General features: G+C 39.4%; 1 protein-coding gene across 2 annotated transcripts in view; it reads right to left on the bottom strand.

Annotated features, from left to right (window-relative positions):
• LOC146718300 (transcription initiation factor TFIID subunit 4) overlaps positions 1 to 18562 on the bottom strand; it is a 110110-nt gene that overhangs the window by 31521 nt on the left and 60027 nt on the right. For both annotated transcript variants that reach the window (XM_085446220.1, XM_085446145.1), the window contains one exon: positions 13273 to 13329. In XM_085446220.1, the coding sequence (XP_085302346.1) occupies positions 13273 to 13329 (57 nt within the window). The remainder of the gene's footprint in view (positions 1 to 13272; positions 13330 to 18562) is intronic.

Below are 18562 nucleotides of genomic sequence, written 5' to 3' on the forward strand. Positions count from 1 at the left end.
TAAAGTGGCCGCCATGACAGTGGGAGACTTATTTCTGATTTCAATCTGGTGCCATTATGCAGAGTCTACCTTCCTTTGTTGACTGCCAGTGGATACAAGCCAGAGTTGAGTAGGGCTGGGGCAGACTTGCTTTGCCTTACAACTTTCTCTGGCTACCCTTAAATGTTTACATATGTATGCTCATATGGTCACACAGAGGTGTACAAATGCTATGAACTCCCCTTTTGTAAACCTTTCTTGATTGTCTGTTGTATGTTATATGTAGCACCATGGCCTGCAAGGAACATTGTCCTGTTTCACTGTGTACTGTACCACTGCACGTTTGGAATGACAGTAAAACCGCTTGACTTAAAATGGTAGCAGCAAAAATATTTACCTTTTCCAAGATCCAGTAATAAGGTTCTGACACCATACTGTTAAATACACCGTCAGTCTCTTCTAGTATGTTTTTACAAACAGAGCTATTCATCTTTCCTAATGATGTTCCTGAAAAAGATTTTACAGACTGACAATGCTGATGATTTATTTTTTATTTTTTTGCAGGAGGACATCTTTTCACATTCTTTAATCTTGTAGAAATACAAAAAAAGCAGAACCGTGACTTCTAAGTGCAATAATCGCTCTGAACCTTCTGGAGTACGCTGTCAGCACTGTTAAGCGATAGGTACAATCATTGCCAAAAACTGCAAAGGTCACCATTGGAATTCTTCCCGGACTGGGAAAATAACCAGCTGACAAGATGCATACATTTGCCAAGTCCGATCAATGGTACCACATAAATATCTGCTGTTCTGAAGTCACTTAAATACCAGTGCTTCCAGTCTGCCGGTATGCCCTTTGTAGGCAAGGAAATGGGACTTGTAAAGTCAAATTATTAGCAAAGGTCAGGAGATGTAGAACATTTCTGAGATAACCCAGAAAATCAATCTACAGCTTTGCTATGAGATTTAAGTTTATATACGCGCAGGTGGCAATTATAAAGTAAGGTAAAACAGTTAATGAGAATATTACAATTGTTCTAATTAAACTGTTCCTTTGCTTTTGTAAATGTAAATTATGACTACTGGATTTAAATAGCTTTTTAAAATGATTTATTATAACATTGTACTGCAGATTAAGTTCCCAGGATAAGAAGAAACCTGTTGTATAAGCATGTTTAAAATTTATGAAGTTCACGTATTTTATTACTCATATTTTTAATAGCAAAAAATAGGAAAATCCTCTTGATTTGATCTGTGATCAACTGTACTGTTTTTTGTTCTTTTCAGTCACCTGCTTCCCAACATCATGAATTATTTACAAGTTAACTCGAGCTCTGCGCCCTTAATAGATTCGTTAAAGTATCTGTCAAGACGTAAGTAAGAAATAACATGGGTTTTTCTTATCACAGAAGAAAGAGCAGTATGCCCCCTTATGATGCAAAAATGTCTAAAATACAGAAAGAACCTTAGAGCGGTCTGACACGCTTGGAGTGAAGAGGAGGATAAGCTGTAGGAGCCATGATGGCCAACCTGCCGTTTTCCATCTCTGCTGTTTTTAACAAAGTCTTTTCTCTCCTCTCCCCCTGCTCCTGGCCTGGGGGACTGCTTGCGGCCCTCCAGACGCTTACAGACAGATGTCCTTGCTAGAGCAGAACATGCTCTGCTTGACGTCACAAGCAGCTACAGGGCTATGAAGGAAGCTAAAGGGCTGTTCGCCCTGCAAAGCCCACAATATAGTGTATAAGGAAGATCATGGGTTTTTGGGTTTTCAGTTAGTGTCTGTCCTAACACCCCCTCCAAACACCCCTCAAAAGCTTTGATCCAATACAACAAAGCAGGCAGCTTTTTACTATATAGACAAAGCATATGTTGTATTTGGTGAATGTCTTTCTTGGACCCAAGGCCCCTGGTGCAAACATTTTTTAAACAGTGATGGGTACAAACTTCGCTGTTTTGCAGTTTCTACATTCATTCTTTATCTTCTAATAGTGTAGAAAAGTTTGAGAGACAAAAATGTACCAAAATACTACAACCACAGCATATTGTCTTTTGCTCTTTTAAACTACCCAGTCTCAATAAATTTAAAGTGTATCACTTTTTTCTTAAAATACAGCCAAATTGCCAGCATTAAAAATAAGTCATCTGATGCTGACTACATAAAAAGTGTTAAATTAATGATAACAGTAGTCAATGCCAGCAGTTTAAGAGAAAGGCAGGAAGGCTTTAACTGGCAGTGTGTCAACTCACTAATTGTAAAAAGATAAAAAGTCTGCGCACGGATTTACAGAAACAGTCTATGGTCTGCCTCTAATACACTTGTGGATATATTATACAGCTTCAAGTACATTACGTCCACAGGACCAGGATATAATCAAATGCATGCAAAATGTAGTTATAAAAAACTATATTTATTCTTTTTTAATGGAACCATAAGTAAACACAATAAGGTTTTAGTTTTTAGCTTCACTGGCAGTGTGGTTCCAGGGATTGCAGTGTCAGTCTTACACGACAATGTTAGATGAATTTCTAAAATTTGTAACATTCTGTTAGACTGTCATGTGACCTTGTGTAGATGACACTATTTTGTATTATTTATTAATGAAGTAATAATAAAATTAATATAAGGTTTTAAAAAAGTAATAACTTTTGATTGTTCATAAGAATGGTTTGGTATTTTGTAATATTTGCATGAAAGAAAAAAATCTCTGCTAAATCAATGCAGACATTATCACTGGGAAACTATTGCATGTCTATATGTAACTGTGCATAGCAGTGTAGGTCTGACAGACTGATGTTTATTTAGTATTTAATTATTAATAATTAATACAAAACAGAAAAAAGGATATGTGCACATTAAATATTTTTGGATTATATTATATTCATTTCATATGAATGAATTAATCTGATGCAAAGGCAATGTCTTTTCTTTAGCATGAATTCGAATAATAGATTTTTTGTTTGTTTGGTTTCTTAATAAAGACTGCTTTTGAAATTCAGGTATTTGTAACATTGCGTGTTCATTTGTCTAAGTTTCCCACTAACATAAGAGTGTGTGTGTGTGTTGACATTTTATGTATGTTTTTTATGTATGTCTGTAATCCATGCAACTCATTCACCTGACACCCACATGGCCGACATTACGTGAACATCTGTGAGCCGCATCTTGAGGCCTTTCTTCATGTGAAGTGCCTGGCAGTTAGTTTGCTGCAGGCAGAGGGGCCATTTGCAGTAACCAATCAGGTTTCCCTTCTCCATCTGCACTCATACACTACAAAGAGACGAGTTGAGCCACGACCTGCTAATGTAGGCAAGTGTGGATAGAGACATGTTTGGCTTCATTAGACAAACTGAACTGCAAATAGGAGAACACCATAAAATATTTTGTATTATTATTATAGTGAATTTATATTTAAAGATTTATAATATTTATAACGCTTAAAGTTAAACTATGCGATATTCAGTGTGCATTACTAATATGTTCTGACACATTATATACGGCACTTAAAACTTTGGATTTGCAAAGATACTAGTCTTTCTGAATAGATAGGCAATAGATAATTTAGACAGATATAATAGATAATAAATCACCCAAAGTTAAAAATGTAATAACAAAGCGACATAAACTGTTTTGAAATTCAGTTTCATCATAAATTCTTTGCACATAAATTGTGATTGTGGTATTTTACCTATGGAGCAAAATGTGCAAGATCTAATAGTCTTAGCGCAGTGTGTTCCTTTTCCTCTGAAGTTGAGTATGTCTGAAGTCCTTCCAGGGCGAAGGACCAATTATTTAGAGCCCTCAGTTGTCCCTGGAGCTAAGGTCATTATGTGAGTGTCACTATCACAGCCCTGTGGTTCTTCTTCATATGCAACTTATTTGCAGGAATTAAAATGTATAAAGGGACACTGCATGAAATACATGAATAAATTGAATATGTCTTACAGACTTCGTGCCTTTACTTTGGAGTAAGTAATGCTTCTATAAATAATAACATTTGCACGACACATTTTGCCAAGGAACGGTGTTTAATGAAGGAGCCAGAAATCAGTGTTAAGCAGATTCTGACAGTGTTACACCGGAGCGACAGGGAAAGAGGAGTGATCATTAAAAATACTGCTTATCTAAGGGAAAATTTCCTACTTTAAATGTTCTCTCGCTTTGTCTCGTTCTATGCTGCTGTGCTTCGTCTAGCAATCTTCTCTCTCCCTGTCTTGCTCTCTTTTTTTAACATTTAGATTTGCCGCTCGTCACCTTCTATTGATCACGCCTCATTTGCATCCAGGAAAAGATGAGAACTCAGATATTCACACTCTGAGAGAGGACGATCTCAATGATTTATTCATTTCCAAATCAAAAAAAAGGAGTGAAAGGAAGGTAGATGAGAAGGGGAATCTTCATAGGCAGCAGGCGACTAGGAGGCTCTGAGGCTGGGCTCTTCTTCCCCACACCGCCCCTAGGCACATGGTGTGCAAGTCCTCCTAATTAACAAGGTGAATCATGCTGCCGCTCTCTAATTAGCCAACATGACAATCTAATGGAAACATGCAGGCCGAGCTGGCACACTTAGCATCACCTCTCAAAGACCCCCGCTACTGTCCTTCCCATAAGATTTCCACAAAAATGACTCTTTAGATTTTAAATGAGAAAAAAGAGAAAGGTGGGGCACAGCAGTTCAGGGAAGTGTATTTTTGGGAAAGGTCAGGAGGGAGAAGGTAGTTGATGTGGGCAAGCTATTTTTTCCCCTCTCCTATCCTCTGTGTGCGGTGTTTGTTGCCTAATTGAAACATGTCCTGCCTCCTGCTTCCCTCTCACTTATATCCCAGGCAAAGGAGGCTGGCACCTCGCCACCAGCATAGCTCAGCATAGCTCAGCATGCCCAATTCCCTTGTCGCTTGAGTCCCAAGGAGTGCTCCGGCGCACAAAGAGAAAAGTGAACCTACAGGCTTGTACAGCAACTAGACGAGTCGCTATCTCCCTCTGAGGCAAAAAAAAAATCTCCTTTTTTTGTTGTTTTCCTTCTCATTACAGCACTTTGTAATATTCGAAAACACACAGGAACACCAAAGGTACTTTTAAAGCCTGTTTCTATTTTTTTTTTTCATGTAATATGTCTTGAGGTGAAGAAAAAAAACTGAAGTTGGAACTACAGACAACAAAGCAACAAATAAAAAATAAGGTTACAGTGTACTATTAAGTAGCCTGCATATCTGGAGGACCTACAAAACAGACCTTTCTTATGTGATAATTAAATTATCCATCTTAACCTGTTTCGTGATCTTTCAGAAAAATAATTGAAATCAAGTTGAAAACATATTAGATTAAAAGCACTCTTGTTAAATTTTTTTTTTTTTTAGAAAAATGATTTTTTTTAAAGAACCTAATATATAAAATATACTCAAGAAGCACACATGCATGTTCCTGTAACTATGATTGTGCAAGTTGACCACGATGGCTGCTGCTCAAGTGAAATGAATGTATTGTGTATCTGTAAGGCTAGAAGACAAGAATATAATAACTATGAATTGGGACACACATAACAGCAGGAATTCTCTTTGAAAGTCAGCATGGAGAGGGAGCAAATGTGGAGGAGGGTAGCAGGCTTTTGCCCTGGGGCCTACCTAATGGGGGACAGCGCTCCTTTGAGCAGAGCAGTTTGAGGAGGGCCAGAGGATGAGAGCCTATGAACTCGGAGATATAACTGGCCTAATAAAAAGCAAGGGGCTGTTACATCGTCTTCTGACAAAGTGTGAGGCTGCAGCTGATGGGGCTCATAGTGTGGGTGGATTCCAGTTTCGCCACGACCTGGTCACTTGTGGCGAAGGCAAGGCCAGTCAAACACATGTATATGTGTATTAAGGACCGGCTGAACAAACGGGTACGATCTAAATAACACAAAACATTAATGCAAACAGTTCTTGAGAATATAGACAATATATGGGTAAAGTATATTCCTTTGAAAAAGGCTCTGCATATCTCACGTGAATAGTGGTCTAAGTGAATTCAGACTCTAACATATATGTTTGCACCTCAGGAAGGATATATACCTGCAGGCTTTTAATTGGAGCCATGCAAGGTTCAAAGTTGAGCAAGAGCAGAATTAATTTGGTAGAGGTTCAAGACATTTCATGCAATGCTGCTGCGTCAAATGGGCAAAAAAAAATCTCTCAATGCCTGAAGAAGAAAAAATATTTGAGGAAAATTATTCTAACAAAAACCTTTGAGATTCCCATTGGAGAGCTCTCGGTTTCACACAAGTCTTCTGGAATCACTCTAAGCTAGAAGTGGAGTGTTGCTGCAAGGGCATGGTAATGTGGAAGAATGGAAAACGAATGAGAGGAGAGAAGAGGAGAGGAGAAGACCATGTACTCCCTTACGCTCCCTCCCACATCATCTAAAGGTCTGCCAGTGATTGGGCTGGCAGTGGGAGACAGACTGTGTTAACCATTTTTTAACCTTTATTTATCCAGGGAAGCTTGACTAAGCCCCCCGCTGCTTCTAAGAAACACCCTGTTACTAAATCTCACCACAGAGTTCTGCTGTGGAAACTAAAAGAATTTGAATCAAGTGCTGAAAATGTGCTGAATGTTCACTTTTAGTAGTTTCTTCTGTAGTTTTAGTGCTTTCTGCGGTGTTAATTTCCCTTTGTGCGTCTCTCGTCCTGCCTTGTATTTGCTTAAAACAGCAAGGATGATCATCTCACAAGGATCTCAATCCTCCTGCGCTTTTCGTTTTTTCCAACAGCACACAAGCTTCACGTCTGCAGTTGTCCAAGCATCTTAGCAAAAACACCTAAAATTAAGACCTCAGTGGCTTAAGTGTTAAACCATGAGCTCCCTCAACCTCCCAGCCAAACAGCTTTGACTAATGCCCCACTTATTTGTTTTTGTATTATTAACAACATCAACTGTCTAATAAAGGCATAAAATGCTGGGAAATCATTTTTAAGATGTATGTAGATCTCTTTTCAATTTAGAGAAGAATATAAGTCAATATCTAAGTCTTTTGTTTGTTTTTTTCTTTTTAGGAATTTTGAAACACTTGTTCGACTAAGGGTAAATCCAGATTCACTCTCTATGGGATATCACAGAACCTTGACACCTGTCTGAAAACATCCTCTATTCAGACCCTAAAGGACATGACTTGTGATGACAAATGTGAAGCACTTCCTGGAAAACATAGTTAAATTTGTTTTTATGCTATTCTATTATTCCTCCACAGGGTTGGACTTGCAAGCTACAAGTAGTGAGCCTGGCTGCCCTCAGAGCACAATTTTTTATTTCGTTTTTTTTTTTAAGTTCGCCATCATCATGTTTGAATAAGATCACAAAGCGGAAGCCGGAGAAGTCTTCCAATGCTGCTTATCTTTGCACACCAAGATTCAGGACAAGGTATGTCCAGTCTGGGGATAATGCACAATAGGAGAGCCAGCTGAGCATCAGACTGGTCCTCAGCTTCAGTATTTAATCCTGGAAAATGCATGTCATATTTCTCAAGATGTTGAGAAAAGTCTGAGTCCAACACTGAGGAGCTTTGGGATGAAGTCCTTGCTGGTAAGTGGGCTGACCACATGGAGTATATTGAGGGGTTATTTGACCCGGAGCCCTTTGAGAGTGCTAACCAGCCACAGTAGGAGATAGCCAGTTTATCAGAGGATGAAACCTGGTAGCAAAGCCCTGGCTCTCATCTCTTACTCTATATTGGGGAATGTGGATGACTTCGCGCTTACAGGAAGGGAGCCTCTTTAATAGCTTTCAAGTGTGTTGTGAACAATCAACTACTTGCTCCTTATGTAGCCATAATTCTTCTTTCTAAATAACATTTATTTTATAAAAGGCACTCATTGAAGCAGTGGTGTAAATGACAGAATTTTTCAGACTTTTTTCATTGCTTTTTGAAGACATTCTGTCAATTAAGTCTATTTCGCAAGTGGGTATTTCTGCCTATCATGTTGGGTCTGAAAGAATAAGGCTAGGTGGTTCTGCTCTTCTTAAATGGGTGTGCTGGCTGGTTAAATTGGAAATAAAGCTTTTTTAAGCTTTTTTTAAAGCTCATTTTAAAAACAGAAACATCGGTTTTGTGTTTTGCACACAAACTCGTCATTACAAACATATGTTTTTAACTCTCTATAATTGTTTTTGTTCAAGATAAGATTTTTATGGATATTTTTTGATATAAAACTCCACTGCTTCTCACTTCCACAAAGGTGGTGGGCAACCTCCATATTTTATTCTTGGATTGCCAAGATTACGTTATTTGCTGTTGGAGATTGTGGATTTTTATCCCCAGAAGTAAATCTCTATCTAAACAGCACTTTGGTGATGTGTTGTTTGAATTCTTGATTGTCAACATTTATTTCTTCATATTATAACTTCTTTTTTCTTTATTTATTTAAAAAATGTTAATAATGACTTGAATAAATATCAATTAACAAAAACTTAAGCATTCATAAATATAATAGCATAGTAAAGACTTTCTCAAAAGCTTACAGTCACAAAGGTCTTCCTTTACCTCACTCTCAGATAGCGCAATTTCGATCAAGGCTAATGCAGCGTCATAGATTCTGTTGAAAGGGATATAAACTTGCATCTTGCTGCAGTCTGTTGGTTATCATTGCAAACCTTATCTTTGGTTCCACCATGAGTATGTGACAGCTCACTAGGCGATATATCCTAACTGCACTACTGTCCTTGTAGCTCAGGTGAAGCACGAGGCTTCTCTGTGAGTCTTGAATCCATATCCAATATGTATTGTACTAGAGTAACTAACTTAAAGAGAGGCACAAGGTACAGCAAATAATGGACCTGCTGTGGAACTGGGCTTGGTGAAGACAAACAACTGCAATGAACCCTTAGAAGTGATGTACATATGTACAGGTGTGGCCTCACATACAGATGGCACAGGTCATCTGACTTGATGCATGCTGTATCCCATAAAATATGTGCCTACACTGTTCTCTGCTTCAAGGAAAACAAGTTGCAAACAACATTTTTTAACAACATGTACTAGAACACATGTGGATCTGTCCATTTAAAACAAAACAAAACAAAACAAAAAACCTTTGTGACTCTATTAGAAACCTATGTAGGACATACACTAAAGAGTCACACTACACACCATTACAAGCCTACTTATGAAGCAATTGCCAAGTATGATCAGGTGGCACTTGAGTTATTAAATTTCTCCCCAATGCACCAGTTCAGGTAAAAATTACCTGTAGCTGCACAGCTGTAAAATCAATTTCATCCCAAGTCAGCTGGTATTATTATGATTATCATTTGTCCAATTTGAATCGTAGTGGAAGCTGAGTAGGTACTCCATAATGCTTTAGTGACAGTTTTTAATCAACTTATATGAACTGTGCCATATAGTGGAAATATTACTGTTCGTGGCCTTATTTGCTTTCGGGGTCGAACAAACTCAAACAGGAGCTTTTGGCCAGATTTTGGCCAGCTGTAGTAGCCAATTTGTCTTTTTTCTCTTCCCTCGTCTCTCTTGTCCTGTCCTCTCTCCACACCTCTTCTCCACTTCACTCGTTTCCTGCATCCAGTTGTGCCTGCAGACGCGGTTGTGATGATGAATCTGTGGCTGCAGTGTGTCTGTGTTTCTGACATTGTGATGTATCTCCACTGGCCTTAACTCCCTCTCTATCTCACCACTGCCCCCACCCTCAGTATTCTTTTCTCTCCATCTCTTTGTCTCTGTCTCTCTGTCTCCTCCTTTCTCTCTCTCTTCTCTCTCGCTTATTCTCTCACTTTCAATGATCAGGCATTGCTTGGCCCCCTGCCTCAGTGATGGAACAGACAGAACACACAGACCCACCAACAACAAAAACAAACAGGAACTGAGCTCCACGATTTGCCGATTGATTTTTACTGGGGGCATTTCTGAAATAGCCCATCTGACCTTTCGGCCAAATGGTAGTGAATAGAGGAAACAGAAGTGCTAAGCCTATCGCACACAAAACCTCTGCCAACAACTATCTGACCAGACTACACTGCTGGTGACAAGGTTGAGCTTCAGGTTGCTGGTTTATATACATAAGCACAATCACAGGATTAGCTACATCAATATACAAAACTAAAATCCTGCAGCTCAGCTGGAAACACCTAGAGCATAAGATGTTCATTACAACTCATACTGAATAGAACACTGTATTTCTTTTGTATTCTGGCATTCTTTTCTTTTCTTTTTTTTTTTAGTGAAGCTAAGTCTGTCCTAAGGTTAGGGCTAGAGGTACAGATTGTTGCATAATTAAAAAGAGAAGGTTTTATCCCCTTAGAAACACAGGTCTAGTCTCTGTAAACTTAAGAACAAAGTGCCTAAATTATGAGGCAGTCTGAACAAAGTTAGTGTTCTGGCCAGCAGAAAGCTCGTGGACTGTTCAAAACAGAAATGGTTCATCAATTAGAGAGCATTTAATAAATGTCCCAGAAATCTGCTTATTAATTTCTAACATTTCTTTGCTACAAGTGAAAACTCTGGTCTAATCATGGCACTAATCAGGGTGTGATGCCCACTCGTCGGGTTGAAGGTAAGTGGGGTCCTCAGGCAAAGATACTATGTGGGGCAAAAAAAGACAGGTGCATGCTGGGAAGCTAAATATGGACAATCGGCAGAGACAATGCTGTGTAGTTAAAAACAATTAATTTCTTTGGCTTCAACAGGAGTCAAAAATGTTATCTCTGCTTTTTGTAAAACTTGGTCATAACACTGATAATGAATACATATTAAATATACATCCATCTATTTTCTCCTGCTTAACCAACCTATTAGCTGGGTGGGACACAAGGAGAACATGCAAAATCCAGAAAGGCCCCAAGTGGGCCACAACACCAGTGTCCCACCTATTACAATTCTTTAACACTTAAACTCCCAGAGAGCAGTTTAAATGAGGGTAAGATGACGCAGTTGTTTTATATATGTAACAAACTCTATAAGGTAAATGTGTGATTTTAAAAATGACTTAACTAGACATTCAGCCTGAGCATTTCAATTCATACAATTTATTTGCGAGTCATGGTTAACACCTGGCTGTCAGGCTCCAGCACTGATTCAGGTCTGCAAAAGTAGTTTCACAGCACAATGTACCTGCCTTTTTAAAAACAAATCATGCACCAGCTCAATTTACATGCCAACACTTGGTTCGAGTATATAACACTCTGTAATTCCATCTCCCCAAAATGATGACTGTTTGGTGGTAGTGGTTGTGTGTGCGCGTGTGCATATGTGTTAGACTGTGTGTGTGTGTGTGTGTGTGTGTGTGTGTGTGTGTGTGTGTGTGTGTGTGTGTGTGTGTGTGTGTGTGATCAGGGAGAAGGGCTTAAAGAGAGTCGGCTCCTCTGCCCGTCGCCTGGAAGAGTAGCTCGGGCTCATTATCCTGATGAAATTTGCGCAGATGTGTGAGCTGCCGACTGACTCTGCAGTGACACAAACAGCCAGCTCTGTCCCCTTGAGCCAGTCAGGTGATGAAAACTGGAGAGGCACGGGGGCTGAGAAACGACGGCCATTAAGCAAAAAAGAAAGAGGTGAGGGAGGGTGGAAAAGGGGAGCTGAATGTGTGTGTATGTGTGTGTATGTGGGGGTGGGGGCAGTTGGAGGGGTTGGTGAGTTTTCCTCGTCTCTATCTAGCGGGAGAAAGCATTATATAAAGTAACAATTTCCAAACCACCTTCTTAAAATTCCAGATGAAAATGAAAATGTGCATACATGCACGCGGCATCTCCTCACGAGGCACTAATCTGGCCGTATCCAGATGACGAGCGGACTGCCACTTAACAGGGAGGAGATCCACTTTGATCACATGGCCCCTGGGGCAAACCTATCGCGCTGCCTATTACGCTGCTTCATTTGCATATGTGGGGCTTATGGGAAGGCTGAGATCTAGTGTGAATGTTCTAAACTGCAGCAGGGCTCACTGTTGCTAGAAAGAAATGTCCGGAAGAGAAGAAGACAAACGATCGAGTGCCGCAAGTAGCCTGAGGTAAGTGCACTTGTCACTTTAAGGTCACAAGTTCAATATCACACTCTGGCTAAGTGCATCTTAAAATTAAATATTCTGGCCAAACAACAATACAAGAGTTTCCATTGAACGAGATAGATGCAATTAATCCTTAATATAAGTGGCCAAAAGTGTAGAACTGTGTGAGTATAAATGATGGTGTAAGTCAAAAAAGTGCATGCATGCTCAGTAAACTTTACTTAAATAAACAAAAGGCTTGCTTTAAAAGAGTAAGCAAGTTAGACAAAACCCCGTGTGCTCCTTACATTCTACATCAACAACAACAACAGGTGAATGCTGCTCGTTTTATCCTCCTGCCTACTCAGACTTTTCAATGGAAGCTCCACGCAGGCCTCTTGATCTTTGTTAGCAAGCCAAGGACTGAAAGCACCCAGTGAAGTTATTCGGGTGTAAACAAAAAAACAAGACAAAACAAAAAAACAAAAAATTAAAAAGGCAAACTTCCGCTGTGAAAGTGCTATTTCCTTTTCCTTTGCGTAAACAACATTAACCATCCACTAAAACACGGTGTGGTCTACTTTCTGAGCTCCACTGGGAATTCATTTTATACAAGACCTGCACTTGAGATGAAGCGCCCCCGTTGTACAGAAAAGAAATGCACTATACCAGTTTAAACACTTCCCAGTTTGCAGAGCTAAGTGTTATGCCTCTGCCTGTTGGAAAAGGAAATAACTCTTTTTACTACTTTTTACTAGGAAAAGTTATTGCAGACCATGAACTGGTACATCTTAAAACCTCATTCATCATATACTTTTATGCTTTTGCTGAACTATGCATCGCTGCAACTGGACTAATTTACAAACAGATATAAAAAGTTAATCCATTTTGCTCTCTCACTATAAATTCTGTTGCACTGTGTAGGCTAAGATAATCGCACTTTTATGTGGCAACAACATTTACATAAAATTAATACAAATGTACTTTTAAGACGAGATACAGATGTGCCAAAAGTGAGTTGAGAAATTAACAGTAAATAAAGGACACCATCTACGGAAAGACACCGGGCCCAATGAAAAGCAATTAGTCAAAATTTACACTGCTGTGAGACGACACAGATGAGGAAAAGAAAAAAGAAGTGGAGTGGAAGAAGTGGAGGGTGTCTTGGGTGCGCAGAAAATCATTTTCCACACTTGGGCTTCAATCTGCGCGAATAATTCTTCAAACTTTTTTAAGTCGGACTTTAAATGGCATTACATATGTAGTGAGGCATGAAAAATTAATACGTTGGAGTCGGGGAAATGTCAAGGGTAATGATCTCCGCTGCAGCTTACCTCCTTAGCTTTCTGTTTCAGTCGAGCTTGCTCTGGGTCTTCTTGCCTGGAGCGACTCTGTGGAGCAAAGGAGGGGGGGGGGGGACACAGGTTAACAGCTGGTTTAAGGAGCCCACAACCTCTCCGCTACTCATCTGTTGCTGCGGCAGCAAAAATAGTGCAAAATGGGAACAGGATACAGAGGTGTCAAGGACATCGTATCTGAATTCAGAGAACAGCAATGGAGCGCCCCCCGGGGGGCAGTGGCCTTTAAACCCGCTCCAAATCCAGCCCTAAATAAGCCGCTGGAGGGGGATTCTAATCAAAAGAGGTTATTAAAAATTCTGCTCGAGCCAGGACGCACACACGTGCACACACACAAGGGGGAAAGGATGTTGGTGACTATCAGTGGCAGTAGCTGTCTATGTGTCACTGAGAGCCAGTGTGGCTATCCGTTGCTTTGTGTTTGTGTGAGTGTGTGTGTCCCTGGCATAATAACACAGCACTTCTATTTTAATCAGCTGCTAAGATCTGGGTGAATGTATTTGTCCCTGGGAATCCTTCACCACGCAGCCAAATGTACATGTACAGCTGACCACTGCAGGCAACAGAGGCAGATTATGGCACTACACAGTAATTGCGTGTTGTTTGTTAATCTGGAAATAATCTATCCATTTGATTTTTTTCCCTATTAAGATGAGCATAAGTTGATCGACCCTAACGTTTTTGTGCAAACAAAGCTCTCAGTTACTGTCTAACCTGATTTTGGTAGCTCTATAATGTCTTCATTTTATTCCCTGAAACATTGCAAAAGGTTAATCGTGTAGTTCTACATATGTAGAGAACCTGTCATATTTTATTTTTACAATACAGCCTCCATCTCAGTGAAGTGAAAAGCTATCTTACTTTCATCTAATTTCTTCAAACAACAAATCAGTGAGAACATACGCCAGGCCATCCCTATTCCCTCCTTAACATTACCTCCCTTCCTCTCCTTATGTACTCTCTCTGATGGACGGAGACCTGCTCTTCATAGCCTTACTGCTAATTGGCTTTAAATATATCAGGCAGTTCACGTAGTGGTCGGTATCTCAACTAAGACTAATGTGTTTGCCCTCCAGTCGGCCAGAGCATCCCTCAAGACTTGAGTCATATTGTAAATGGCTGGCATAGCAGAGGGTAAGGCTTGTTGTGAAGGAAGGAGGAGGGGGTGGAAAGGATTATTTCAGTGCGTTTCTTATTCAAGAGGTCAAATTAGCGGGCGCTCGAGCAGCAAAGAGGCAGGCAGGGAGGTGGGTGGAGGATAGGAGGGGTAGGTACAGATGGACTGTTTACAAAGGGCAGTGGTGCCACTGGCATGCTTTACATCTCCTCTGTCAGCTGCCCTGGTTTCCCCACTTACAGGAGTGAACAGAGTCGAGAAGGGAAAAGAGGACTGCGTACTAAATGCTGACAAGCTTTGTTGGTTTTGTGTAATTGAGTGTACTGTGCTTAAAAAATGCAGTGTAGTATAGTATACAAACAGTCTGGGAATGTATTCTGGAGCTGTTTTGCAATGTTGAAATTTCATTTTGTTGCCAAAAATGAATTATGAGGACAATCAGAGGGTTATTTTTCTTTGATTAAGCTCTGGGTTCTATGTGGAAACAGCAAAGTTAACATATTCTCCCAAATATTTAGAGTGAAACTTGTCATACTTCTTTAAGTTACCGCTGATAGTATTTATAAATCTGATCAATCTTATTTCCTTTACAAATTACAGGCAAAAAATAATAATATCCACCAACAAACCGCCGGCATCAAGCTTCACCGTAAATCTTTCTTTTTATGAAACTTTAAGTCAATAAATGGCTCACTTATGCAATATAAGAACATAACATTATGAATTATTGAGAGTTTTAACATATTCAGCGATCTATATCTCTCAAATGAAGGATGAACATGAAATACTATGTATAAAGAAGCTCCTTTTTAGTTTAGTGAACTGAGCCAAAAACATAACATTTAAAGTGAAACAGTTATTAGAGGAAGTCAGAAAAATCGAACCAAAAATTCAAGTTAAATCATCAGCCACTCCCTAACAGTATGTAAGTGTTTTAGGATGGATTTTTCCTGCTTTCCCTTAAATCAGTCTGTTATATTGGCTGCAGAGTATCAAAGCAAGTGTACCATAAAACAGATGTGATACCTATAAAGCTGTAAAGGGAAAAAAAGCAGGAAAAGTAAAACGAATACATGATTAAATAATAGAGAAAGTACTACAATATTATCAAGCACTGTTTGTGTAGTATATCGTTCAATTTTCTTTCCAAACTTCTCCTTGAACTGAAACGCCATGGCAACAAGAGCCAAAAAGCCACAGACGTGGCTCTGAGGTGAAGTCAGACTTTCCTCAACGAAGCTCAGGCAATCCAAACAGCCCCGAGGTAAGCCCTTCTAACAGAACTTGGCTACATTTGCAAAAGTTCTTCAGTAATCCTGTTAATAAAGAGAGCTTTCCAAAGAAAAAAAATGATTACAGTGCTCAACCATGTAGAACTGTGACATGACAAAGAGGATCCTAAAGCTGCACTTTTTCTTTTTTAAACAACCAACTTTACAGTTTAGTTTCCTGCTGAGGCAATGTCTTTTTTTTCCATCTTAAAAAAAAAAACAGAAAACAAAAAAAAAACAGATAGGTCATGGGGTTTGGTGGCCCTGTTCATCAACTAGAGGATTTTCTAATATCCTGCATGGCAGGACTGGAGCGTAATAATGCAATTAAGACAGTGAGGTGTGCTGCAATGAGAATCTTTACTGTGGGACATTGGCTCCATTCAAAATTAATTAAATTAACCTAGCTTCTGCTAATGTTACACTGCAGGGCATTTTCATTTGCAAAAGATTCTCTTTCTTTTTCTGGTCAGTGGTGATCTTCTTTTACTGAGAGACAAATGTCTTTACATGCACAAAGCTGAGATCAGAATACTGGCCATGTGTCAGTGCTACTAGCACCCCATTAGTTTTGATCATTTTTTTAAGGCTAGGGCAAGTAGTCCTGTTCTAAATGTCCTGTGCTACAATGTTTAACTGGACGAAAGTAACCTTCAATCTGGAACAATTTTAAAGAACAGAGAATTAGGTGTCTAACTATTGTCCAGTTTCACATTTCACCACCTTTTAGGCTTATGCATCATTTTTGTTTGCTTGTTTATAAAGGAGATCATAATCAAAATAAAACTCCGTTTTTGTATTTCCACCTTTACCTCAAGGATCTTTAATTATTACGGCTTTAAAAGGGAAGGCAAGCTTTAAAAAGGGAGTAACCGCTCCAGATGACTAACTAGCATAAGCAGGATAAGCACATGGCTAATTGTCATATCATTACATAACGCACAGTAACAAGCGAATTCGCAAACTGCAGTTTATAAAATGCAGTCTTAACTAAAAAAGAAAATTTATAAACCAGCACGTATTTATTAGGTGTACTTTATCACAAAGATTGGCTAACATACCAGTTAGTTCCTTGGTACCAGCTGAGCATCATTTAAATGGGACAGCCTACCTGAGTATTGCTGACCATTGCTGAGATAAGATAATGTGCTATGTCACAGAGACAAAAAGGTTAAGTTCACTGTACTCAAATGGCTTCTACAATCACCAGATGCACCAATCCAACAGAGCCCCTTTGGGATATAGTAGAACAGGACATTCGCATCATATTCAATGACAAATCAACTGTGTAGTGCTGTCACGTCAATACGGACAAAATCTGAGCAATGTTTACAGCACCTTGGTGAATCTTCGCCACAGAGAATTAAGGTGGTTCTGAATGCAAAAAAGGATCCAACCCTGTCCTAGCAAAGTGTACCTCATCTGTCATCTGATGAAAAAACGTTTTGTTTTGTTTTTTCAATTGACTACACATGGAGCAAAAGGTTTTTGCTATTACACACTGAAAGTAAATCATTATTTTTAAGGTTTGTAGGTTAATATTAAATATGGATCACGCTTCGTTTTAGATGTTTGTGTAATAGCTAAGATAAAGTGTACTCTACTTGCAAAACCCAACAAACCTATCAGCTAATTCTTTGATGATCTCCACCAATATATTATAGCTGCTATTGTTTTGTGAGTCTGTCCATGTGTGTGCATCATCAGGGTAAAGGCCTGTAAAAAATACTGCAGCGGGAAGTAGCTCAAAGGCAGTTCTGAGTTTTTTTGTCAGATGTTTATGGAGACGGGCGACAAATTAAGGGAAAAAAACAAAACAACAATAACACTGAGTCTTAGAAAGCTTTTGGGAGAAGTGCTGCCAGAACAGCTTTAACTCACCTTGGCAATGATTGCACAAATCTCCTGAACTTCTACAAAAGGGATGGAACATCACTACTCAAACGGTTATTTAAGTTTTGATGATGGTGCTGATATTGTTCCAGAATCTCCTACAGGTATTCAGTCGGGTTACGCTGTGCTGACTGTTACAACCATACTATGTTATTCCCATTATTTTCACACTCAAGCCTTTAAGTAACTCCTTGAAAAGTATAGATAGGTTAGGTTTTTGCTCTTACTATGAACCATGTAAAGTTTGCTGCAATAGGTGTAAGGCTGCTGGGGGATTCCCATGATGCATTGAGTATTTCTTCTTCAGTTACTTTTCTCACTCACTATCTGTTAATAGACCTCTCTGCATTGAATCATATTTGTTATTAATCTCTGACTCTCTTCCACAGGATGTCTTTTATCCTGTCTTCCTCCTCTCACCCCAACTGGTCGTGGCAGATGGCCCCGCCCCTCACTGAGCCTGGTTCTGCCGGAGGCTTCTTCCTGTTAAAAGCGAATTTTTCTTTCCCACTGTCGCCAAAGCGGTTGCTCATAGGGGGTCATATGATTGTTGGGGTTTCTCTGTATTATTGCAGGGTCTACCTGACAATATACAGCACCTTGAGGCGACTGTTGTTGTGATTTGGCGCTGTATAAATAAAACTGAATTGAATTGAATTAAGACCACTCCCTGGATTAACAGAGCACTATCCACCCTTCCTAACATACACTGTGTAGTAAGATTGGAACAGCTGTATAGGTGCTTCTGGCTTCAGATACATTGTAGCTGCTGCAAGGAAACGGCGAGAGAAAGCGATGTGTGATCCAGCCTATTGTAAATAGGACAGTTGATGTATAGCTTAAGGTAAACTGAGGTAATTTTGCCTCGTTCAATTTTTTCTTCTTCCATTTTTTATAAATCTTTCAGGCTATTTTTTATATTTCAATTTCATTTTATTTAGTTGTCTCAAGGCGCTTCCTATAAAAAGGTAAATAAAAAATGTTA

This window comes from Copadichromis virginalis, linkage group LG1 (assembly GCF_057382275.1).
Source record: "Copadichromis virginalis isolate Kocher_CV1m ecotype Utaka linkage group LG1, C_Virginalis_male_GT1.1, whole genome shotgun sequence".
Lineage (NCBI taxonomy): Eukaryota > Metazoa > Chordata > Actinopteri > Cichliformes > Cichlidae > Copadichromis > Copadichromis virginalis.